Below are 24,964 nucleotides of genomic sequence, written 5' to 3'. Positions count from 1 at the left end.
GAGGAGAACGTCGAGAGTGACGATGACTGCGAGAAGCGCCAAATTGGTTCATACAGTGCGTGGCAGTATGTGCAGGTCACGCTTGGCGAAAAACCTTGCTATCATTTCTCGCACTCAGCTTCACAAGGAAGCGAAACATGAATGACACGCTTCTCTCAGGCGCCTGAATTACACTGACAGGAAGCGTGCTTCCCCAAAGTTCAACAACCCGAAACTCATACAGACTCAACGCTCTGGCTTTTCGCAGGTTGACTTTTGGAACGGGCCCACACTGAATCGCAATGTGAGCTTCCTGATTCCTCCCGGGCTGGTTGAACAAATACAAAATCTACTCAAGAATGCTGGCATAGAGTACCAGATCCTCACCGACGACATTCAACGGTACAACCTCTGGCATATACCGTTTGAAAACAAACAAAAGCGTGTATAAAATGCTCTTGCACATCACTTTCTTTTCCCTGTCTCAAAACAAGAGCGATAGTTCCCAAAATATCTAAACAACGAAATCACAGTTCTGCCAGCAAGTATCTGCAACTAAGGAGATTATCTACTAAACCGAACTTTTCTTCCTCAGGTGGATAGACAGAGAGGACGAAGAAAACCGACCTGATGTATTTTTAGAGCAAAGAGATATTACGAACTACGCTTTTGACAAATATCATCGAATTGATGAGGTACGTAACCAATAGTTAGCTCACTTCAATGTGCTCTTAAGTAATGAACTTTTTGGTCAAAACAGCAATCCTTCCACTACTACTCAGCATTACTACTACTAAGTCGAACCTCGTTATAACGAAACGGTTTATAACGAAAAATGAATATAACCAAGGAATGGCGATTACCTTTGGAAGCTCGGTCAACACGGCCTATAACGAAGCTACGGCTACAACGAAAAAAATCGGCGGACCCCTTCAACTTCGTTATAACGAGGTTCAACTATATACCACCACGAATTTTCGAGCATGTTACCGTACCCTAGCACTTGTTCAAGAGTTTAAGTGAATATCTGAAGACACAGAACGATATAACTACACATCATCATCAGCTTGACTACATCTACTGCAGGACAAAGGCCTCTCACATATATCTCCAATTAACCCTGTCCTCTACAAGCTGCGGCCACCTTAGCCCCGCAAACCTCCTAACCTCATCAACCCACCTCACTTTCGGCCGCCTTCTCTTGGAATCCACTCGGTTACCCTTAAGGACCATCGGTTATCCTGCCTTCGCATTACATGCCCTGCCCAAGTCCATTTCTTCTTCTTCATTTCGACTAGGATGTCATTAGCCCACGTTTGTTCCCTGACCCACTCTGCTCTCTTTCTATCTCTTAACGTTACACCTATCATCTTCCTTCCCATAACTACGCATATTAAAGCAAAAAAAAATCTGACAGAGGTAACTAAAAACATGGACACGGTATTACTCTCTCTTGTAAGTGCACACGAAAATACAGCACTTCAAAAAATGCACATAAGTGAACATTCAGTGCATGTTTTTCCCAGCGTCGCGACTAATAAATTTAGGGCATGGAGGCTGAAATTTTGGGAACTGTTACAGGAATTACTTTGCCGGTTTTGAAACGACAACGATAATACAGCACTAATAATAATAATAATAATAATAATAATAATAATAATAATAATAATAATAATAATAATAATAATAATAATAATAATAATAATAATACAGCACTGATGCGGTGTCCACGAAGGGTAAAATAACAATGTACTTTTCTTTAATTCAGATAACAGGGTACTTGGACTTGCTGGCTCAAAAGTACAGCCATATAGCCACAGTCAGAAATATAGGAATGACGCAGGAAGGAAGGCCCATCAAAGGAGTCATCGTAAGAAAACGCTCTTTGCTGAATTCTTTGCCGACGCGTTTCTGTAGTTCTTTGTTCACCTGGCATGGTAGTGTCTCAAACAGCACAATTATTGTGCAGAATATACAGCCATGGAATTTTGCTTTTCGATGGCTGATTCTGTGCTACTTCTTCTGTTTGCCTTTGCTTTGACAGCTCAGCACCGGAAGTAGCCGGCCGGTGCTTTGGTTCGACGCAGGAATTCATGCGCGCGAATGGGTCGCCCCCTCAACGCTTCTTTACTTCCTGCATAAAATGACCACTGGCTATGGATCGGACAGCACAGTCACGGCGCTTTTGCAGACCTTCGACTTCTACATCTTCCCGGTCATTAATCCAGACGGATACGCTTACACTTTCACGTCGGTAAGGTCACGACAATAGCTGTTCTACTGCACATATTATCTGTCTACAAATCATTCTGCCCGTCGCAGTACAGCGCAGTGAGTGGGTGGTTGCCGTGCACGAATGAAGGACGCATATTTGACACCTGCTGTGATCGCGACACTTCTGCAGTAGCGAAAATACAGCAGTATGCCTTTTTTTTACAACAGACCGCGCTAATCCTTGTATGTTCGTTTCTCAGTATGAAAACTCAACAAATCCCAGCATATTGTTCTAATTGGTATTTATTAGTTTTCTCGACTTCTTGCTTTGAAATTATTTGTTATTTAGAAGTGGGAAACGTCCAAAAGCAGTTTTTGAAGCTTTGCGAGTTTGAGAGTTCAAGAATTTTTAATGCCTTCCGCCCAGCTTCGAAAGCAACAGCGTTGCAAGTATTCACTGGGTAGGCCAGACTTAGCGAGACGCGATGGGGAGAGGATGCGGTTTGTGCACAATATCACCAGTATATGACGCGGTGATTTGTTTAACCGCTGTACCGGCGCCTAATGTCACGCAGGATCGTCTGTGGAGAAAAAACAGGTCCGGTGGCAGGCGAGGATGTAGGGGTGTTGATCCCAACAGGAACTTTGCAACTGTCTTCGGTGGTAAGTTGCGACGATGAAGTATGTGCCTCATTACACTGTTACTGTGGGCTAGCCCGCGATACAGCAGTGGTGCGGATGGAGGCCTATCTCTTTAGTCTGTCTGTCTGTCTGTCTGTCTGTCTGTCTGTCTGTCTGTCTGTCTGTCTGTCTGTCTGTCCGTCCGTCCGTCCGTCCGTCCGTCCGTCCGTCCGTCCGTCCGTCCGTCTGTCTGTCTGTCTGTCTGTCTGTCCGTCCGTCCGTCCGTCTGTCTGTCCGTCCGTCCGTCCGTCCGTCCGTCCGTCCGTCCGTCCGTCCGTCCGTCCGTCTGTCTGTCTGTCTGTCTGTCCGTCTGTCCGTCTGTCCGTCCGTCTGTCCGTCTGTCCGTCTGTCCGTCTGTCTGTCTGTCTGTCTGTCTGTCTGTCTGTCCGTCCGTCCGTCCGTCCGTCCGTCCGTTCGTCGTCACTACGGGCTGCAAGATAGCACATATACTAAATCGCAGAACTATGAATCCCTGCTAAAATCCATCAGCGATAGCTTTCAAGTTTTACGGAGAAAGGTGTATATAGCTTAGGTTTCGCCATATAGCATTGCATTCAACCATGGAATCTACAGTAGGGGTGTGCGAATAGTATTTTTTTCCAAACATAATCAAATATGAATCTGTAGCTTTGCTATCGAATACGAATAGCATTTCTAAAAGCCGAATCGAATGCGAATTGAAAAGTTAGAGAATGGAATCGAATACAAATCAAATATTTATACGAATGTTCGCTACTCGTGCGAATATTCAAAGAGCAATCGTAAGAAACAGCGATCGAAGCGCTGCTTTCGCAGGTTAAAAGACGCAGCACTGATTTCTACTTGGGGGTGGGGTTCGCCACACGAAGCAACTGCATTAACTTCCTCTCTGTTATGTTATATTATGCGCACAGGAAAAGTACATTTTCCTGTTGACAACGGAACGTAATAAAGCTGGCGCCACATCTTAGTGCATGAGACGGGCGATAGCTACGTATGAGGCATCACCTCCGAGGTGAGACATAAAGGCCCTGCCCAGCCGTCCAATCTCTGAGGCCATGTATGAAGATTACGAACACCGCCCGCCATTCGAATGGGCCACCGCGGCGTTGAACCCTCCATCCCGCGCATACCGATCACGGCAGCATGATACACGGCGTGAATGGTCCCTGTTTTTGGAATAGTCATGGAAGAAAAATACGGTAGGTCTTATTCGAATTTCACGCCAATTATTCGAAAGGTATTTGAAAACTTGGACATATTCTATTCGTTTCGAATAATTTTGAACATGCGCTATTTGATTGGTTCGAATAATCGGATGGGAGGATATTTGATTCGGTATTCGAAATTTCCGAATATTCGCGCACCCCTAATCTGCAGCGTCAGCCGTAAGGCCACTAATTAATTAAAGGAGCTAGAGGGAAAGTGCTAGAGGAACGAGAGAGAAAGGATGGGAGGTGGCGGGTGAGAGGCTATGGCGAGAGCGGAGGAATGCGCAACCGGTAGGTGGTACCACGGTAGAAAGAAAGCCTATGTGGCTAAACCAACGCTAATAGGGCTATCGCTGATTCATGCGCGAAGCCGATAAAGCAAAGCTCTAAAAATTTTTATTGTCTCTTTCGAACACTTTCCGCTACTGTAGTACTGCTTGCTCATCGCGCTCGCGTCTACCCAAATCCGCAGCGAATGGATTTCGGTGACGCCTTCTTGACCGACGTTTCAGTTCCATATCGAGTGAAGCACAAGCTTCTTGGCTTAGTATTTCTGCTCACAACGAATTTTTTAAAGGAAAAAAAAAGAAAAATGACTGAAGCCTTCGCTGTTTACCGTTTTCACAGCGATCCTAATATCCGCAACCAGTTATTTGCCATTCTTTGCTACGTTCCTCCTCCAGGTGCTGGAACAAGCGGACATCCTTGCTCAGACATCTATCGAGGTGCTCAGGCATTTTCTGAGGCCGAAAGCCGCGCCATTCGTGATGCCATTCTCGAGCTGGGGTCCAGAACCAAAGGATATGTTACAGTTCACTCGTACAGTCAACTGCTCATGGTTCCGTATGGACATGGCCGTGGCACCTACACTAGAGACTACGCTGACCAGGTCGGTTCTCGCCTCACTTCTATCACGGTCCGCCCTACCGTCATTCACGACGATCCATTCTGTTCTTTCTAGATTGCATCTGCTCGTGCGGTATCCAGAGCTATACAGATCCGCTCCGGCGTTTACTATCAAGTGGGAACCATTTCAAGCCTTCTGGGTGAGAGGCACATTTCTGTGTCCTACGTCAAAAGAATTTATTGACTGCGACTGTTGTTGACGTCTGTTTTGCTAGGAACCGCGCAAGGACGCATACACAGGAGCGGCACCACCTTACTCTGTGTCTGCATCCTTCCGCTGTTTTCAGCAAAAAGCGAAACAAGCCTCTCTGGGCACACGCACAGCTTTTATTTTATTTATTTATTTCATAATACTGCAGGCCAATAGATTGGCCCATGCAGGAGGGGCTATACAAGGCATTCAAAATGACAAATACTAAGAAAATACATGGGGTTACAAACAATGAGCAGAATAACGAAATACAACGCTCATTTACTCGAGAAAATGCTTCTCAAGAGCTTTACTAAAATTTGAGGACTGGAAAATGGCCTCGGGAAGAGAGTTCCAGTCGGAAACAGTCCGTGGAAAAAAACTGTGCTTGAATGAGTCAGTCTTTGCAAAAAATGGGTTCCAGCAAATGAATTCGTGAATGGTGTGTTCGGCGCGACAATTGTTTGAGAATTTCAGGGCGGGATATGTTTAGTTTATGTGTTAAAAGGTTATGCATAAACAACAGACGGGAAATTTTCTGCGTACTTCAAGTAATGGAATATGGTTGGTTTTCATTAGTGTTGTAGGTGAGTCTAACCTCCTGTATTTGTTATAAATAAACCTAACCGCTTTCCTTTGCACCATCTCTATCTTGTATATGTCTTTCTTTATGAATGGATCCCATAATACCGAAGCGTACTCTAATTTGGACCTAATGAATGTTGAGTATGCAAGGAGTTTAACTTTACTTGGGACATCTTTAAGCTTCCGCCTTAAGTAACAAAGCTTAGAAAAGGACGAGGAGCAAATGTCTGCAATGTGTGAAGTCTATGATAAGTCATGAGTTAACGTTACCCCTAAATATTTATATTGTGTAACCTCGTGGATTACATGATTTTGCAAGGGTGTAAGATAAAGGACTAAGATGTTTTTTGCGCGAAATGCGTAAGAGAATAGTTTTATCAAGGTTTAGTTGCATATCCCATTTTACACACCACTGATGAACAGCTAAAAGCGCATTTTGCAAGAAGTAGTGATCGTTCTGGTTATTTATGGTCTTAAAAAGTATGCAATCATCTGCAAAAAGCTTTAAAGAGACATTTCCGGGGATGGAAGCAGACAGATCATTTATATAGATTAGGAAAAGCAGTGGCCCTAAGACGCTGCCTTGAGGTACGCCTGAAGTAATTGGAAGATCGTTAGATCTACAGCCATTAACGTCTACGTATTGTTTCCTATGTTTAAGATAAGCATGAATCCAGTTAACAAGATAAGTAGGGACGCCAATACTATCTAATTTAGAAATGAGTTTGCCATGAGAAACAGTGTCAAAAGCTTTGCGGAAGTCTAAAAAAAGAACATCAACCTGCCCGGATTTATCAAGAACAACTTGGAATTCATTAACAGTAGAAACCAACTGCGTCACGGTGGACATACCCTTTCTGAAGCCGTGTTGCAAAGGGGATAAAATGTTATTTTCAGCTAGAAACGAATTAAGGTACCCAGAGACTATGTGTTCTATTAACTTACAACAAGAAGAAGTAATTGAAATCGGTCTGTAGTTAGAAATACTTAGCTTATATCCTTTTTTATGGATTGGAACAACGCGGGCCATTTTCCAGTCCTCCGGCACATCACCAGAAGTTAAAGAGACTTGAAATATCTGTGTTAAAAACTCGGATAATTGCGTTGCAAAACGTTTAAGAAAAGCATTTGCAAGCCCATCAGGACCAGAACATTTCTTATCATCAAGTTTACGCAGCATCGACAGAACACCATTCACAGAAATAGCCGGTACGTTACCAAGATCATCACCTCGAATTCTAGCTGTGGTTGCCCTCTCCGTCAGAAATACGCTTTGAAAGTAAGAGTTAAAACCTTCTGCAATCACTGTGCAGTCGGTCACAATGTCGTCATTAATTCGAACCTTACTCAACTGCTCATTCTTTCGACCTAAAAATTTCCAAAACTTTTGGGGATTGCTTCTGATGAATTCGGGGAGCGTCATTTCAAAATAATGAAACTTTGCTGATTTTAACTTTAAGGCAAGTTTCTGTTTGAGTAGTTGGAACTGTTGTAATGAAGATATAACGGAGCTGAGAGTACGCACTGGACATAGTTCATCATTTGCCGAACGCTGTCGTGAGACACAGCTGAACTGCAAGAGCACAATGTTAAACTGTAATTTATTTTAATGATGAATCTTCCCCGCACTTTCTTCCAGGCTCTTCAGCTGGATCATCTTCGGACTGGGTCTACGACGGTGCAAAGATCAAGTACTCTCTAGCCGTCGAACTGAGGGACAAGGGCCGTTACGGTTTTCTCTTGCCAAATTTCCTTATTGTGCCCACTGCGGACGAGGCTGCAGAGGGGTTCAAGGCTTTCGGCAAGTTCATAGCTAGGAGAGAGCTTAACAGATCTATTCCCTGAGCTGACGTACTAACTTCGACAAGGCTCCTCCTGCCACTTGTTCTTCGGCCACAAAAGCATCTTCCGCTTACCCGATAAGTTTCAAGGTTCCACGCTTCATGCAAAAATGACACTGAGATTATTTATTTTTGTTTGTTTGCTTCTTCACTCGTTACATAGGCAATTGCTGCAATCGTATTTTATGATGAAAACCTGGATGCGCAGCTGAATGTTACTTCGGAATTGTTAACTTTGTCGTGAGGAACTGTTCTCACGCACGTCCTGTTGCAACATGGGCCAAAGAAGGAAAAATCCACTTTATTGGTCACATTCTGGATAGCCGCAGAACCTTTAAACGTTAACCATTCTTAATTCTTTCTCTCGTTCCCAAGCGCTCCTCTTTCCGCACATACTTTTTTTGCAGGGATTCCTGCGATAACGCTTATCATGATGTCAGGTTTTCGGAGCCCCTGTAAACGAGACATGCTGTTTCCGCGTCTCCTTCAAAACATTTCCTACTCTCGCAAAACGGGCGCGCACGCCGCTGGGGTTAGGTAAACATTCTTTTTGTATCTGCATACTTATCACTGCAATAAAAACTGTTATGTGGTGCGTTATATGTGCTTGTAATTACGTTGCCGTCAATGTCTAATAGACAAGCACTTGGGTACGGGCTAGCTTCTGAAAGTGCTAGGGCGAGATCCGCCGTGGTGGTCGGCTGCATAATTGTGGATTTCCTCCTTTCCTTTCTTCTTGATAGACAAAAAGCAATTTCCCCTCAAGGGGGCGTATTTATCTTTTTTCTTATCTTACCCGAACGCTGCTGCCGGATTTATAGGGCGGGAGGGGTGGTGGGGCAGGTAATAAGTGTGCTTTTCAAGCGCACTTATACCAGATGTGTCAGGAAAAGAGTTTATTAATTCTCAAAAATAGCTTTTGAGGTAAAAATATGGCTTTTCGGCATAGTATTACCAGTGCTGGCGGACACCAGAAAATTCGTGAATCCTTTTCAGTAGTAAGCTGATTAACTAATTTTTAATAATTAGCTTTCTAACTACTAGAGTTAGGCGCCTAGTTGCAATTAAGGGATCTGTAGCTGGCTGTTATTAGTAGTCATGACAGTTTTTAAAATTTAGAAAACGCGATTACCCTTGGTGCTGTGGCTCGACAAAATTTGGCTTTTTTGACTAGTTACGGGCACTGGAAAGGTTTCTTTGCCTACATGCTTTTCGAAAGCGCACGTATTTTGGTACGATGTAGCCAAATTTTGTCGAGCAACAGCGCCGGGATCTTCGTTTTTTCGGAATTCTAAAAACTGATACGGCTATTACTAACGGTCTGATACAAATCTCTAATCGCGACCAGCTGCCTAACTGTGGTCGTTAAAAAACTAAGTATCAGAAATTAGTTAACCAGCTTAATACTTAAGACAATTCACGGACTTTCCGGTGTCTATCAACACTGTTAATACTATGCCGCAAAAGCCATATCTTTCCCCAAAAAGCCTATTTTCAAAATTACTTAAAGTCTTCCGTGAAACACCTGGTAACAGACCGTGTCTGCTGTGCACAAAAGAGAGGGAAAGAACAAAACAGAACAACGTCGCAGAACGCGATGTTCCCAGAGTATAGACTGGAGGTCTGAAGAAGACAGAGAAGGGGGGGGGGGGGGGGGGGGGGGACGTATTCAGCACATGTTTATTCGTGTGTAGGCACTATGCTGATTTTAAGAGGTAGTTGAAGGCAGATAATAGTGAGCTGGATGCAAACTGAGTTCTCTGAAAGGTCAGGAGAAGTACCAAATTATGCGCATAAATTAATGACGCCCGTTACGTCTTTTCAGACAAAGGGGTAGCAATTTAAAGCGGTGCTTTAAACCTCGACTGCCTCTCTTTCGTCATTGCGGCTGGCGAAACGGGGTAGTCGAGGACTGTGAATCTAGAATTGTTTTGACAATCGAGACTGCATCATATCGATTAGACAAACTTAGTGAGCGCGCCAAATGATTGATGTGCATTTCGTGCCCCTCCCCACTGCAGTGTAATACAATAGCAGTTCATTACTGCATATGGGTCAATATTCGAAGCTTTGTCATTCAATTAGAACGACAAGATTTATGTGCGCTCAAACCTGAAGGCCTAAAATCGGAACCCTGAATGGCGCTGAATCCTAGTAAGGCCTCTCAGATAGATGAACCAACATTGTTTTAAAGAAGCCAGGCGTGTAAATACTCATTGTAGTAACATAGTGAATGTGCTGCAGGTTAGGTAAAGACATATTTATTGGACGAAACCTCTTCAACCAAACCACCATTGTCGTGGTAAGAGATATTGGGCCAAACCTAAAGCTTTCTAATTTGCCCTCTTGATATTAATTATTTTAAACCACATGGCGCACTACTTCAAAACAGTCACGGTCAACGCTTTCCTGTCAAACGAAAGCTCAGAAGAATACATTATCTAGTAGTAACATCGATAAGAAACAAAAATTAATATCTATAGCCTGAAGGACGCCGGATTACAGCTGAATGAGACAGGCGTACTTGCATTTTGGTAGCAACGAACTGAGGACGTTCAGACAGAAAATTGTTGAACCAAGAAAACTGCAATAGCCGGTATTAGCAGCTGCTAAAGGATGCAGACGAACATTTCTGGCAAAATTGATGAGAATGCAAGAGACACGCAAACCAAGAGCACGCAGTGATGAACACCAGTCATGAACTCATTTAACTGAGACACAAAAAAAAGAGCATCCACGCAAAGAGTTATGTTGAGACTTGCAAATAAGAGACAACTATTTGTTAAACAACTCAGGAGTTGAGACGAGAGTGCGTGAAATCATTTCAGGAAACGTTAGTTGACGAAATTGGCCTGTAGTTATTAAACGAGCGCTTGTCAACGGATAGCTTATGTGCTGTCTTTCCGAAACGTTGTGGGGCTTGACTCAGGGCCCTGCAAAGCAGTTTGTGCAGCATCCAGAGAACGCCTGATTTCTAGGGGTGAGAACTTTCTTTCTCGCCTCTTAAAGTGTTTTGAAGTTACGAGGGTGTAATTACGTACGTCTCCGCTAAATGGTCCAGCACTGAATCCGGCTACCTGGAAGCTTTTGAAAAGAGAAGTGCACATATAGACTGAGCGAGGTTATCGCACACTGCACAGTCACTGTACCGCAGATTCTTCTTTGTTTCTTCGTGCTACCAGAATAAATTATTTCGAATGTCCCTTCAATGGTGTAAACAGTTAAAAGTACAACTCAAGCCGTCTTCGGCAGTGTAAGTCAACAATGCGCAGTGGAGTAGGTCATGAAGCTAGCGGTAAATAGTTCAGCATTACAAACTCCATACTCTTGCTTATAGCGGTGCCAGGCTGAAGAGCACACCAGAACAGGCTCTTGATTTGGCTCTGCCGGCACGCGTACAGTAATTGGAAATGCCGCGTTCCTTAGCGTGTTTCAGCAGTTGAACACGTGGTGGAGGCAATGCCCATGCCAAGCCCTTCGAGGGGCGATCCGCCCCGTCTTCCTCCCCAGTGATGGAATCAGGGTCAGCCGAGGCGTGGAAAGGAGCCGCAAGGTGGCATACGGAAGCCGGTTGACCCAAAATGGGCCAAAGGGCGGCCCCGCGCCACTGACTCACGCCGACCGCGAGCGCCATCCGAAGTCGACAAACCACTTCGCGCTGTCTCCGCACTGTCTTTCCACGGTCAGGGCGAAGGAACCTGTCCGTGGGCGCCATCCTCAGCGCGCGGTTCGCTCAGCGGGGACTCCCCGGGCGCCCAGACATCTCGGCGGCAGCTTCGCGTGGTGGCAGCTGCAGACGGCGGCGCATCATCGTTCCCGTTCTTCCCCGTCCGGAAGCTGCGACAGGTGAGGGAAGGTAGGAAGGCGATGTGCGCTTTCATGGCCAGCCGGCCCTTCCAGGAAATTTCCGCTCGATGATTTGGTGTCGCCGCTCTGATGTCCCGCCCGCTGGCTGGTGGTCGCGAAAAACTGGGTGCTGTATATGCTCAGCTTATGAATCAGCAATTCCGATTTGGTTTGGATTAAGTTAGAGGGACAGGTACTGCATGCGTGAATGGATGCGCCGCTCTGGAGACGCGGTACACAGAGCTTGTACGGCGTCTCATGCATGCTGCGCATCCATGTCACTATTGTGGACGTTTGACGTCGTTAAGGTTCGCATTTGGTTTGTTTTTGGGACTGTGAAAATACTGCTCATGGTTAGGGCAAGGCTGTCCTCTCGCTCAAAACGATGAACAGCCAGCTCATTCCTTGAGAGCTATTCGGGGTGTCTTTCTATACTACTTTTGGTCATAAATTACATATAAACGTCGTACAGCTCCCATAGGAATTAAGCGAATCAGGCGATGGAATGAAAGATACTTCTGTGTCTAGGCCGCCGCGGTGGCTGAGTGCTTGTGGCGCTCGGCTGGTGGCCGGAAAGACGCGGGTTCCATCCCGGCCGCGGCGGTCGAATTTCGATGGAGGCGAAATTCTAGAGACCCGTTTACTGTGCGATGTCAGTGCACGTTAAAGAACCCCAGGTGGTCGAAATTTCCGGACGACGTCCCTCGTAGGCTGAGTCGCTAAATGCAAACATCGGCTGGAGAGCGAAACTTAAAACAAACGAAGAACGCGGGTATCCCAGTTTCACTCTCGTTTGAATAGGGGCAAGATGTGCGCGACAGAATGCGTATGGACCGTTACGGAAGAATGAAACTAGAGCCATTTAGTGAAACGCAGTGATTAATAGGCCGCCGAGTACTTATTTAGTCGAAATAGTTCTTACTTGCTTGCTTAATAATGCTACTTGTTTGGCATGAGTCACCCTTTAGCTTTTGAATTATATTGGACAGCTTTCTGCAATGTTCTTTTTTCTCTTTTGCAGGATTATCGCATCAGTTTAGATTTTCCTCCGCAGTTTTTTTGCTGGAAGGCATGGACACGAAGCGACCCTGCTTTCCTAGTACCTGGTTTTCCACCCTAACAATTTTAGTCCTTATAGAGTTTGGTTTCCGGTTCTTTTAATTCTACGCAGTATTAAAAGCTACCCTGCTGAGCATTTTCTTTTGGCGTGCTTTTTTTTCTATTCGTGGATTTCTCCTGTATTGATAAGGGAAACGAAGTACAAATGCAGCTTCACGACACCGCTGTCTTCACTAATGTAAACAACATAGCGCTTAAAATTGCGTAGTGTACACAGCACCCACATCAAAACCTGAACGTATATAGTGTAAGTTTCGCCCAGGCTAGCCGCGAAAAAAGAACTCGGACAATTTTGTGCCACCACCAAGTGTAAATGTCACTTTTCACGATGCCGGGGCGCTTCGATGGCTTCAGGAGTAAGGCATGCTTATGCTTTGCGGCACTGTTCCATGGCAGTCCCCGTACGCGCTATTTTTATCGTGTTGCCTTATCATGCATCCCTCACATTATCCGTACAGCAAGTGGCCGGAGGCGTTTCGAGAGTAGGAAGGTTGTCCATCCAGTTAACATCATCTGTTCCTTGGTGTGAAGCTTCGCATACCAAAAAGGGACGGTCGCTTTTGTTTAAAGTTGTTGAAACATTGAAAAACGAAAGGTCTGCTGATTTAAATGTTAAGATTGGCTGTCATCTGTTTCATTACTTAAAACGCCACCTACTTCTGAGCTTTCCCAGGTTCCTTGATTTCACTGATGCATCCGTGATCGCAGATTCCAACACCACATTTTCATTCGCTTGGTGTAGCTGATATTGAAACACACATTCAAACAAGTGTATTCTTGAGTTATGCCCACATCGCAGGACTTCGAAAGCAGCGACGCACCGCAGACGCACTTCTAGACGTTGTGGCGTGTGTTAAACATTGCTGCAGTATCTAAACTTTGGCTGTGATACCAATGGCTTCCTTTACTCTTTGAACAATTTACCCGTACAATGTTAATGAAGCTGCTCGTCTCGGTGGGCTTTTGTGCTGCGGAACTGTGAGCATACTTTTTTTTCTGTATAAAAAGAGCAAAGGTTTTTTTTTTCTCAGTGGTTTTTCTTTGGACGAATGATCCTCATAATATTTTCTAAAGTTCTATGCGGGAGTAAAAATAAGTTTTGTTTTTGGCAACGAACCATAAGCATTCACACTGCTTGTACCTCTACCTCGAACATGCGCTTTCACTTCGAAATGAATATTGCGTTAGGCTGTTGGTACCAGCCAAACTCGCTTGGAGCTGTCTTCCGCCTCTGGCAACAATATATTTGATGAGCAAGCGAATTCAGCGGTAAAAGCACTGGTTATGCTTGCGCCCGAAAAGTACGGAGGACAGTACCTGTCCTCACTGCAAGTCTGCCATGCACTCGCTAAACAAAGAGCTGTACATTCGGTGCTTAATACGCTCTGCTCCTGAAACGCGTTTGAAGCGGGTTTAGAGCGCTTTTAATGAAGTGGTTTTTCTGTGCATTCTGGTTCGGAATAGGTTGATAAACCATTCGCGCAAAACTGGTGTCGTAGCAGTTGAGTTTTGTTGACCGCTGCGGCAAAGGAAGCTGTTTCACAAAGCTGCGCTGTGGCGATGTCGGTAACGCAGCACCCGCCGCGATGGCTCGGTGGCGTTGCGCTTGGCTGCTGAGCGAGAGCTCCCGCGGCGGCCAAATTTCAGCGGAGGCGAAATGCAATAACTCGGGTGCGCTGAAATGTCGGGCAGGTTGAAGAACGCAAGGTGGTCGAAATTATCCGGGAAATTATGGGGTGTGCCTCGAAACTCAACTGATGATTTGGAACGCAAAACCCCATTGACCAGGGGTGTTGATAATAGCTCGCAGTGATGAGCAGAGCCATAGCTTAATTATGAAAATCACTGCGCTGAATTTTCTGCGTACCGCAATAGTACTACAGGGGCTAGCGCCGTCACTTTCAACATCTCTACGCTTGGCAGCTATGCTTAAATGGCGCATGTGCTAAGCAGGAACACCAGTAGCATCACCTTTTTATACAATCCTTTAATACAGAGCTCAACTTTCCACCTTTAAGCGCATTTTACCTCAGAAAAAAATTAGCTTAGTCAACGGTGTGGAATTCTCGTGAAAGATCTTATTTCTGTCAATCCACTTGCATGAGCAGCGACAACAGTTGTTTGCCAAGACAACCGAAGAGCTTTTACGAAGCCCAGTGTCGCCATTTGCTTTGCATCAAGCGCTAAAGAGCGCCATGCGCATGCAGGTAATTTTGGGAAACACGCGCTCAGACATAGTCATCATCAGCAGCCTGACTACGCCCACTGCAGGGCAAAGGCCTCTCCCATGTCTCTCCAATTAACCCTCTCCTTTGACAGCTGCGGCCACCGTATCCCCGCAAACTTCCTGATCTCATCCGCCCACCAAACCTTCTGCCGCCCCCTGCTACGCTTACTTTCTCTTGGAACCCACTCCGTTACCCTTAAGGACCAGCGGTTATCTTGCCTTCGCATCACATGCTCTGCCCAAGCCCATTTATTCCTATTGATTTCGACTAGGATGTCATTAACTCGCCTTTGTTCCCTCACCCACTCTGCCCGTTTCCGGTCTCTTAACGTTACTCCTATCATTTTTCTTTCCACAGCTCGCTGCGTTGTCCTACAGATGGTAATTTATGTACTTTGACAGTGTATGATGGGTGGTATGGCGCCTTCTTGCCATTCAGGCGTGTCTAAGTACATCATGTTCTGTTTCAGGACTACTTTCAGGAGGCAAGAAAAATGCATCGCAGTATCATGCGTGTTCTGCTCTCGTGGTTACTCTTCGCCTTGTTCAGCGCCTGCAACGCCAGGGTTAGCTTTCAAGGGTATGTAGCGATATTGTGCATTTCATACAAATTATAACCATCAAAATGATACCAAGTACCAAGCGGAAGACGGTCTTTTCTCACTGGAACCATGCATGCAACCAGTTTAATATTCTTTCACCTCAGTGGCATCGTTGTTGTACAAGACTCATTTTCAAGATACTTTTTCTTTACTCTTACACTCCAGGCATAAGCTCGTGAGGGCGTACCTAAACTCTATGTCGTCCGTCGAGCTGCTTCGGAACCTGCAGACGAACAACACTCATGTAAGTGATAAATGTTCGCGGTGTAAATACCTGCTAAACTGTGCACATCATCAGCGTGGACTCTGAATTAGAGCAATACTCATACAGACGAGTTGCTGTAGCCAGTATTCGTAGTGAGGGATAGTTGCCAGTTTCTAAAGACTAGTTGTGAGCTACTGCTTTTCCGCACGCATTTATAACGTAAACAGTCGCATTCCATAAATATAAGATCTTTTTTTTTCAAAGCACGGCAGTTCGAAGCAAGCAGATATCCTTGTTTTGAAATGCAACAACCGCATAGGATCCATCTCAGGACAAGTATAGCATGTATTTACACGTGCCAATTCTTTTTTTTCTTAGCTGGTTGCATCAATAACTTTCTGCAGCAAGTTGTTGCGATCTAACTGGGGAGATAGCAGCCATGCTACTAAAGCCTAGGCAACAGCTGACGTCTGTATGCGAGCGCGTTGTATTTTGGTGCTCTATATTACTTAGTTGGTGATGCATTTACTTCACTACACCTAATGTGCAGCTGGACTTCTGGGACGAACCTGTCGCACCCGATCAGAACATCACCATACGACTGCCCCCATCCGAAGCTTCCATGTTTCAAAAACACCTCGAGCTCAGCGGAATACAGTACACCGTTCTCACTGACAACTTACAAGAGTAAGGCTTACGGCAGCGAATAAAACGCCGCTGCACTGACCTCTCTGCCGTTATTGACGCTTTCAGGTGGATTGATCGAGAAAGAATAGACAACCAAAGAGACGAAGATCTCAACCCCAGGGACGCTGGAACGTTCCGTACTGACATGTACCATACTCTCGATGAGGTTAGTGGTACACGTTGTCTATCGACCTGAAACAATAGCGCGCTAAAAGCGTTTGTATTGCAACTTACTACGAAAGTTTCACGATGCATTTCTTAACATAATTTGCATGATATGATATCTCAGATTTTTTTTTCATATGGCGGACATCACAAATGCTCTCCAGATATACGGATTTTTGGATTCATCGGCCCAAAAGTTTCCCAGCATCGTCACTCGTGTCACTATCGGGAAGACGGATGAAGGAGCTTCGATTCGTGGAGTCAAGGTTTGAACTGGCTCAGCCTTCTTTTTTTCTGTGTACACCGGCGCGACTAAAGCTAAACAAAAACATATATGTGAAGATAAAAATTACCAAAATCAGCCATGCCAATCTGAAATGGTTCTTGTTATCAAAAAAGGTCCGGCAAGGCAGATCTTACAATGTAGGCAGCATTAAACAGGATATAAACGAAACTCCTCTTTGGGAGTGAGATCTGGTCAGGTGCGATTGTGAACAAGGACGAGATTTCTCTGAAATAAGGTGAGCACACTCCTTTTTTGTCTCACAGCAGCAGAGAGACGTTTTACCGATTCGTACATACAGGATGCACCACCTCACCTCAGGACGGAATTTAAAATAAACTAGTGTGTGCAGTGAACATGAAACTAGAGCAGCATTGTAGCCAGTCGTTCAAAGCCAGGGGAAGTGTGTTTCTTTGAAAATCATAGCCCACTTTTGACACGCGAAGGCTTGCCGCATTTAATTCACACACACAGACAAAAGTATCCAAATAACGATATATTTTCAGAAAGTGCGCCATTTGGAGTCATGTATCTCGCTCTATAACTTCTTGAAATCTGGCACAAGTCTTAAGTAGTTTAAATGCCGACAAATTAATCGTAATTTTGCATTTCCTAATTAAGGAGAAGAACACTCCTTTGGGATTGGTGAGCGCCCGCAATAACGCTTTACCTTAGTTCTCGCATTCCGAGCTGTTTCTTTTTTTTTAATTAGGGCCCTTTTCAAGTTGAACGTCCTATATGATTTCTATAATCTTAGAAGTGAGAGTCACGTTATGGCACATGAGATGAAATTGACGCGGCTCAGTTCTTATGCCACAGCGACTCGCTCTCCGATTCGCATTAAGTTTTTTTATTCGTGGCTCTAAGTATTTTCGTTAATTAAATTTATAAAACCCTAACTTGCGAACGTTGTGGGTACTGCGGTATTGAAACTATTCATTGTGCTTTAGCAGTACAGACAACGGGAAAATTTCGCTTACGTGTGGCATCCAAAGGACACCCTGCTCCGTGACCCTGCTTAAACCCTCAGTGGTGACGTGTTGTCCGTTTTCTAAGCGTGACATTGGTTCAATGTGGAGCTTGTTTTCAGCAGCTTTTATGGAGTGGTATATAGAGATATAACGTCTCGCGGTGCCACCTGTCTGTCGACCGCGTGCGCAGATCAGCTCCGGAGGCAACTCGAGCAGGCCGGCCATGTGGATCGACAGCGGTATCCACGCCCGCGAGTGGATCTCCACGGCCTCAGCGCTGTACGTCATCGACCGCTTGCTCAAAGGCTACAACGACAGTGATGACATCACCAAACTGGTGGACACTTTCGACTGGTACATATTCCCCGTCATCAACGCCGACGGTTACAAGTACACCTGGACAACTGTAAGTGCATGGAACCGCCCACTGGGCCCGCCATGACATACGTTTCACACGCCTTTCAGGTGTACAGACCATGGCATGATGAATCAGCAAAGGAGACTTATGATTACTATTTGATGTACGGGACGAACGTCCGGGAATACTGATTTATTTCAAAACCATATATATGGTCATTCTATTTGCTCATATAACGATTTTTTTCTTCGTAATCCTCTTCTTCCGAATGACAGGTTTACTTCGTACGTTAGCTCCCGGTTTTCTTCTCAGTTATCTTTCAGCCTACTTATTTGCGAGATCAAAACAACAAGTTAAAGAAGAAAAAAATGTATAAGCATTCTCTGATGCTGTCCTTGGATTTCGGTGACTGTCGGCTTTCTTCACTTGTTTCTCCTGGTCTTGATGTTATCTTTAGTTTTATGTCGATATTCTCGCGCACGAGGTGCACAAAAATTTTGGTTGTAAGGACAGGCGTGTGTTCATCCCACCTAATGCAAAGGCTTGAAGTAGTTTTCATTCTTATCTTCACTGTGCATGCAGGATAGTATATGATCACTGAGGATGCACATCGCCTTTCTTTTTTTCTTTGCGCATGAGAAAGCTACCATGCAATTACCGGCAACGTGCTGCAGCGAACATTTGTGCGACGCAGATTGTCAGCTTTGTGCTATGAGTTCCGCATGCATAAGCTCGAGTTGTCCGAAAAGCAGCGAGGTGTCACAAGCATGCCTGACCAGCATGACATCCAGACAACCACATGCACGAACATAACAGATAATAAGTGTGTGTAACGAACTGTAATTCACTGCAGAGTAAGTACCATGTTTATTGATTTCAGTCTTCGTCCCGTTTCTAACATCTTGCTCAGCACCGCCTGTGGCGAAAGAACAGAGTGAGAAACGTGGCAAGCCTCTGCCGTGGAGTGGATCCGAACCGAAATTTCGACGTGCGCTTCGGTCGTAAGTCTCTGAAGCATATAACCAGCCTCGCGTGGCGCACTCATAATGCATTCACCGAGAAAACATGCGAAAATCAGGGGGCGTGCAGTTTACGCGTCTACTCCACACAGTGGCCGGTTCGAGCGCCAATCCGTGTGCTGAGAACTACGCCGGCACGTTTCCGTTCTCGGAGGCAGAGAGCCGCGCCATCCGGGACGGCATCAACAACCTCAAGGACAGGCTCAAGGCGTACATCAACCTGCACTCGTACAGCCAGATGGTGATGATACCGTACGGCTACTCCAAGGGATACACCACTGACTACAGGTCTCAGGTACGCGGCGTACACCCACAGAAAGAAAGCGAGGCGGCTGTACTTATCTAGGAATTTGGCAAAACGCGTACATGTTAAGACAAAGAAGGTGTGGACAGCACGCGATGCCTAGCTAGTTGTGAATTATTTCGAGGGGCGCGTGATACAACACAGGATATAATCCAGTCACCCGAAGAAGGTACGGGGAAGAAAAAAAAAAGGGGGGGGGGGGAAGCACAGATGAAATTAGACTGGCACATAATACTAACTAGCAAATCACTGATAGAAAAACATTGATCAATTCGCTTTTCCGCAGTCTTAGCCGTCCTTATTTCTTTCTTTTTTTATCGTATACTGCTACTGGTTTGTCGTACGAACTCTGGCTACATTCAAATGCAACTCTGCAAATAAACTACCGGTTGCTGATCATCGTGGGCGATGCGTTTCGCTTCGAATATTTTAGCCGGACGTTCGGCGAAGTTCTCAACGATAAATGGAGCGGGGAAGCTGTAAGAAGCATAAAACACTTTAATGTGGCGCTAGCGTCAAGCATTCACAGTGCCAACGCTTCGTCATGGCGCTAAGTGAAACAGAAGTACAGGGGCGTGCGCACTGAGGCGCAGATGCCACACTTTTCTGGAGCTGAACAGTATCCTGGCAGCTCCGTTTGCACGTCGTTTCCTGTCGGCATCCAGTAACGGTGCGAGTGCGTTCGTACCCGTTCAGGCGCAGCGAAACCAAGTACGAGTAGCGCGTGCAGTGTACACTGCAAACGGCTCTCTTCCTCGGAGAAACGAAGAGAAGAAAAAAAAGGGCCGGAAGGAAATACAGCTCTCCTCAACGCCAGTGCGCAGGTACAAAACAGCATAAACCATGTATCGTGGGTCTGTATCGCCATGTATATATCCGCTGACCATAAATAGGCGAAGGAATGCTCCGATAACCTTATCCTCTCTTGGACGTCTTTTCCAAAGTCTTGCTGCCACGCCCAGCTACCATGCATGCTCAAGGCTTTAGGCTGCAAAGTTAGGGCAACACATTATCAGGACATAAAGGCAGTGCTATACCTCTTCAGGCGATAAAACGGCCGCTTTGGCGAGCTCGAGGTCCGTGGGACTCTGAAAGAGATTTTGATGCCGCCACGGCTGCGAGAAGAGACGGCACAACGCATAATAAAACATAATGCGAGTGGTGCCTCACACAGGGACTTGTGTCATACATTTGGCGTCACTTAGGCTACAGCGAATAGAATATTTCATGTTTTATGGCAAGCGCGGCGGGTAGGCAATGCGCCTCGGCATTTTGATGGAAATATGCCGAACAACAGTGCTGCAGCTGCAGCTGCAACTACCAGCAAGGAACTAGAAAAGAAACACTGTCCGTCAAAACGTCAGCAAACAATTGTTTTCAATTCACGATGAAGATATGAAACCTTACACTGCGGCAGTACTAACTGTATATTGTAGACAATTTGATTTTGATCATATAGGTAACACAGCTGACTATATGTGCGCTCGCCCTGTTGCCGCTTGACGGCGGGGGGAAATTTGTCAGCGAACAGCAAGTATTTTTGTTTGGCTCTCCAATTCCTTTTGGTTGTCCCAACTAGCAATGCTGCTAATGTTTTATATTTTTAAATCATGCCATCATTTGATTACTGGACAAGTAGCAGCAGGATTTACTGCTGCCCAATGCTGCGTACTGCTGCTCTTGTAGTAATGCGGCTCAAAGGAGGTGGGGAATAGCTCTCAGTTCTGCCCACAGGAATGGCTAGTTTAATATTACGCGCCATGGCAAGGAGCTGTTGAACAGAACGGTTGGCAACGGTGGAATGCATCGGCGCATATTAACACGGCGCTCCCGCTCTACCAGTAGTATGTGACGCGCAAACAACGCGTGTGCCTCGCATCCTGTGACGCGCATGCGCACGCGCAGGCACAGATATCCGAGCCCGAGAGGCAGAGCTGATGACGGTAGTAGTATGCTTAAAAATTGTTGAAAACCAATGATACAGTGCCTGCCGTGGTAGGCGTGATTCGGGTATTCCCTGACCATGATTACACCACATCACCGAGTCTGGTTATGTTCACCTACGTCGTCCTTCGTACATAGTTTCGAATTAGGTTTTTCATAACGAGCATACCCATTCCTTGGCAATTAATGCACTCATCCACTTTAGTATCATATCAGCAACGTGTGCCTAGTAACACCGAAAGAAGAAAAACTTTATTTCACTTTAGCTTATTGATCCCGTTGGTTTCCCGCAAGAGTGCCCGCGCTCGAGACAAGTATGGTTGGCAGCTTTATCTCTCGTAACGAGGAACTGCGGCAAGGCATCTGGTCTGTAGCTCTGTCTCTTGCACAATCGAGGCATGACAGCACCGGACATAAGACCGGATTCTAAAGCTCGTTCGGCGTCGACGTTTGCCTGTATAAGATTAAGCCTTTCCCGGTTTTCTCATTCGGATGTTCTTTCTGCTTTTCAGTACGAGGCTCTGGAGAAGTTGGTGACTGCTATTCGAAAACGGAACAGCGCCTTTTATCGCCATGGAACCGCAGGCCAGACACTGTGTGAGTTCCGGGTCTGAAAGAAAGAACCATTGCATTTTATTCCTTTCGTGTCACAACTTGTAGCTGTCTCTACGTTAGCTCGACGTCTTGAAAATCTCAAAAAAGGTGGTACCAGCGGATACAAAGACGCGTATACACAAGAAAAAATCTTTTGTCTGATTTTCAAGATACACGAACTGACCCAAGAGCAAGCTCTATTGCACCTCATTAGTTTAGCAGTGTTTCGAAAAAAGATCTTTGCGAATGTTCTCCCCCATTTAACTATTTAACGGCAAGCAATATCGTACTAATTATTATAGGGGAAAGCAGGACCAGCCACAAAGAGAAAACTGGTAGAATATGGGTGAATCAAAGCAAAATACTCAGTATGTTTGTCCTTTAGCATCTCCGTGTCTTTATGACACTTCGTCATATTATGTGCAAGTGCCCCGCTACACTGATGCTAGGAGGGCCTTGGAAAACACTTTCAGAGAGTTGGACAGTTGCTCTTTCTCCGAGGGAACTACGCTAGGCGCCAGGGCGATACAAACTGACGGCCGGTGTGCAATGAAGGCTGTTTTCAGGTTTTTATGAGAAATAGGCCAAGATTTCCGTCTGTGACAATTGCGTGTGCTGTGCTCTGCGCGCCTACATGGTGTACAGTACGGATCACACCTGTGCACACGCGTATGCGTTTTTTGTCGGGACGTGTCGGGACGTGCCTATCCAACTTTTTCAGCAAAGGTGCGTAATGTAAGCGCACATGCGTTGGTGCCGGGATATGACCCTGTGCACAGCTCTTCTCTGCAACTATGTGCGGTGTGCGTACAGTGAGAACTGGGGTGTGTGCAAGACATATGCATGTGCTACACGCCGTCTGTACCACCCAGTGTGTGCGTGGTCTGCTCTATAACCCAGACCACACCAAGCAAGTTATTGTATTACGACATCATCACCCTCCATTCAAACTCTCCTTCCACTTTCCCTTTCTGTCTTCGCCAGTGTGGAGCAGCAGGCCATGGTCACCTTACCGCCAGCCGACCTCTACACCTTTCCTTTCATTAAATTACTATCTGTCTCTCTCCTTGTCTTTATAGTGCTAACATTAAGCTCAAAGTACGGTGTACTTGTTGCAGTTTTTGAATTTTTTTTTATTATAAGCATGGTATAAAACTTTGGTTCGCAAGTTGCAACGTGTCATAAAAAAGACTATTATGGTGTAACTATGTTCGATATTAGAAACTGTAGAACACGGACAACAAGCACGAAGCACGACTGATGCAAAGTGCAGATGCAAGCATGTGATCTTCGTCAACTGGGCATGCGTGCTGTGAAGTAATAGTGCAGGAGCAGGCGATGTGGGGCAGTGGCAATAACGGAACCTCTACAGCACCTACGGTACACTAAAGTATTCCACAGGCACCATGACGACCACTAAGGAGCGCTGAAAAATACAAAATATTTGAAAAGCATAACGAAAAGGCCGCATAAGCAGATAAATATATCGATGAAGTGCTCAGCAACTACGCAGTTAGGCATGCCTTTCTATTAACTTTACCGGGATCATTCATTTATTGTGCTGAACTTAACATCTGTGGAGTCAGTTTATGAAGCCCCGCCCTGCGATACTTAGAAGTTAATACATCGATGTACGAACGCTACGATGCAAGAACACAACACCTCTGCTTAAGCTCTTTAAAGGGGGGAAAGTATAGTGATGACGGTAGAGTGGACATGACATAGACGACGAAGGGCGTTACAATACTCCTTCAACAGGGTTTGATTTTTAATTTTTTAGACATTGAACACAAGTACCTTTGTTTCCTCCATATTTATTTTTTCGCACGCACAATATGCGCGTATAAAATGTACTCATAACGCAAGGTAAAAAATGATGTAAATGAACTTGGAAGAAATTTTCGTTCCTTCTTGAATGCTCGCCGTATAGCGACCCACAACTCCCTGAACGATTTTATTCTTCTGATCAAAACCGGTGGCTATTCTGAACTGTGCAGATATCACGTCGGGCGCCGCGTTGGACTGGGTCTACGACAAGGCCAAGGTGAAGCACACGTTTGTCATCGAGCTGCGCGACCGCGGACTCTTTGGCTTCATCCTGCCGCGCGAGTTCATCACCCCCACGGGCGACGAGCTGTTCAGCGGCCTCAAGGCGCTCGCCTTCCACATCATCAAGTCCGAGTTGGACTCGTGAAGAAAACGGCGCGCCGCAGCGCCACGTCATCCCCGCAGGGTGTCTGTCTGCAAGCGGACAATATTGCATTGGCTCTCTTCGTATTGCATGTTTTTTTTGTGTGTGTGTGTGTGTGTGTTCAGGATGGGTGCGACAACAGAAATACCAAAAGAATCTTTCAAGAACTTCGACTCACGCATGAAGTGGTAGTGATTCACAGTTGCAAGCGAAAGGCCCCAGATCCTGAGCACAAAGCAGGGTCGATCGCCCGAGTCGACACTCTGCGCCTCGTGAGAAAGACCGAGAGTGTTAGTTTATCCGAAAGCGTGTTTTATTGCTTCATACTGCAATCTCTTGATCACAAACCGAAGAAGGCGAACTGCGCTCTGGGCGAATGTGACCAACCTTGTGAGGCAAAGATGGAAACATGAGTTAAGGAAACAAATGGAAAACTCAGCTGGGAATACTAAAAATATTGATAAAGTTGGGATTTATATCTAGCAGACAGAGCGGTAAGAATGAGGAAGAGGCATAGTGTTTTTGCAGCTAGAAGACATTTTTCCCTCGACGTCGGTATTTTTGCTTCTGTGACGCGCTTTCTAGGCAGCAGCAGGTGTCCAGTATAACAGCGTCGAATCAGTGAGGCAGCTACGAGATCGTCGAGCTGCCTGCGCTAATATAGTACCTGTTCATCTTTTCAGATGCTGCGAGTACAATTTGCTGACCTCTGTCTATCTGCATTCCGGCGCATATAAAAGAAACAATGACTAAGTTGACTTTGGCTCTGCCAGAGGCAACTGCAGCTGTTTTGCAAACCACATCGTAAACCGCTGTAATTATACTGTCTCCGTGCGGGTTGCGCATGGCGTCGCGGTGAAAAA

At 45.6% G+C, this 24,964-nt stretch overlaps 1 protein-coding gene across 1 annotated transcript in view; it reads left to right on the top strand.

Annotated features, from left to right (window-relative positions):
* The window catches only part of LOC144113694 (uncharacterized), a 25,167-nt gene extending 203 nt beyond the window's left edge, over positions 1 to 24,964 (top strand). Inside the window, exons 3-21 of the mRNA XM_077646947.1 lie at positions 248 to 381; positions 575 to 674; positions 1,748 to 1,849; positions 2,024 to 2,233; positions 2,769 to 2,856; positions 4,748 to 4,953; positions 5,026 to 5,110; positions 7,385 to 7,579; positions 11,179 to 11,432; positions 15,249 to 15,358; positions 15,546 to 15,624; positions 16,136 to 16,272; positions 16,339 to 16,438; positions 16,602 to 16,703; positions 17,882 to 18,097; positions 18,960 to 19,050; positions 19,161 to 19,363; positions 21,829 to 21,913; positions 23,908 to 24,964. Coding sequence (XP_077503073.1) covers positions 248 to 381; positions 575 to 674; positions 1,748 to 1,849; positions 2,024 to 2,233; positions 2,769 to 2,856; positions 4,748 to 4,953; positions 5,026 to 5,110; positions 7,385 to 7,579; positions 11,179 to 11,432; positions 15,249 to 15,358; positions 15,546 to 15,624; positions 16,136 to 16,272; positions 16,339 to 16,438; positions 16,602 to 16,703; positions 17,882 to 18,097; positions 18,960 to 19,050; positions 19,161 to 19,363; positions 21,829 to 21,913; positions 23,908 to 24,104 — 2,694 coding nt within the window. The 3' untranslated portion in view covers positions 24,105 to 24,964. The remainder of the gene's footprint in view (positions 1 to 247; positions 382 to 574; positions 675 to 1,747; positions 1,850 to 2,023; positions 2,234 to 2,768; positions 2,857 to 4,747; positions 4,954 to 5,025; positions 5,111 to 7,384; positions 7,580 to 11,178; positions 11,433 to 15,248; positions 15,359 to 15,545; positions 15,625 to 16,135; positions 16,273 to 16,338; positions 16,439 to 16,601; positions 16,704 to 17,881; positions 18,098 to 18,959; positions 19,051 to 19,160; positions 19,364 to 21,828; positions 21,914 to 23,907) is intronic.

This window comes from Amblyomma americanum, chromosome 1 (assembly GCF_052857255.1).
Source record: "Amblyomma americanum isolate KBUSLIRL-KWMA chromosome 1, ASM5285725v1, whole genome shotgun sequence".
Lineage (NCBI taxonomy): Eukaryota > Metazoa > Arthropoda > Arachnida > Ixodida > Ixodidae > Amblyomma > Amblyomma americanum.
This window is presented reverse-complemented; position numbering and strand designations above follow the sequence as displayed.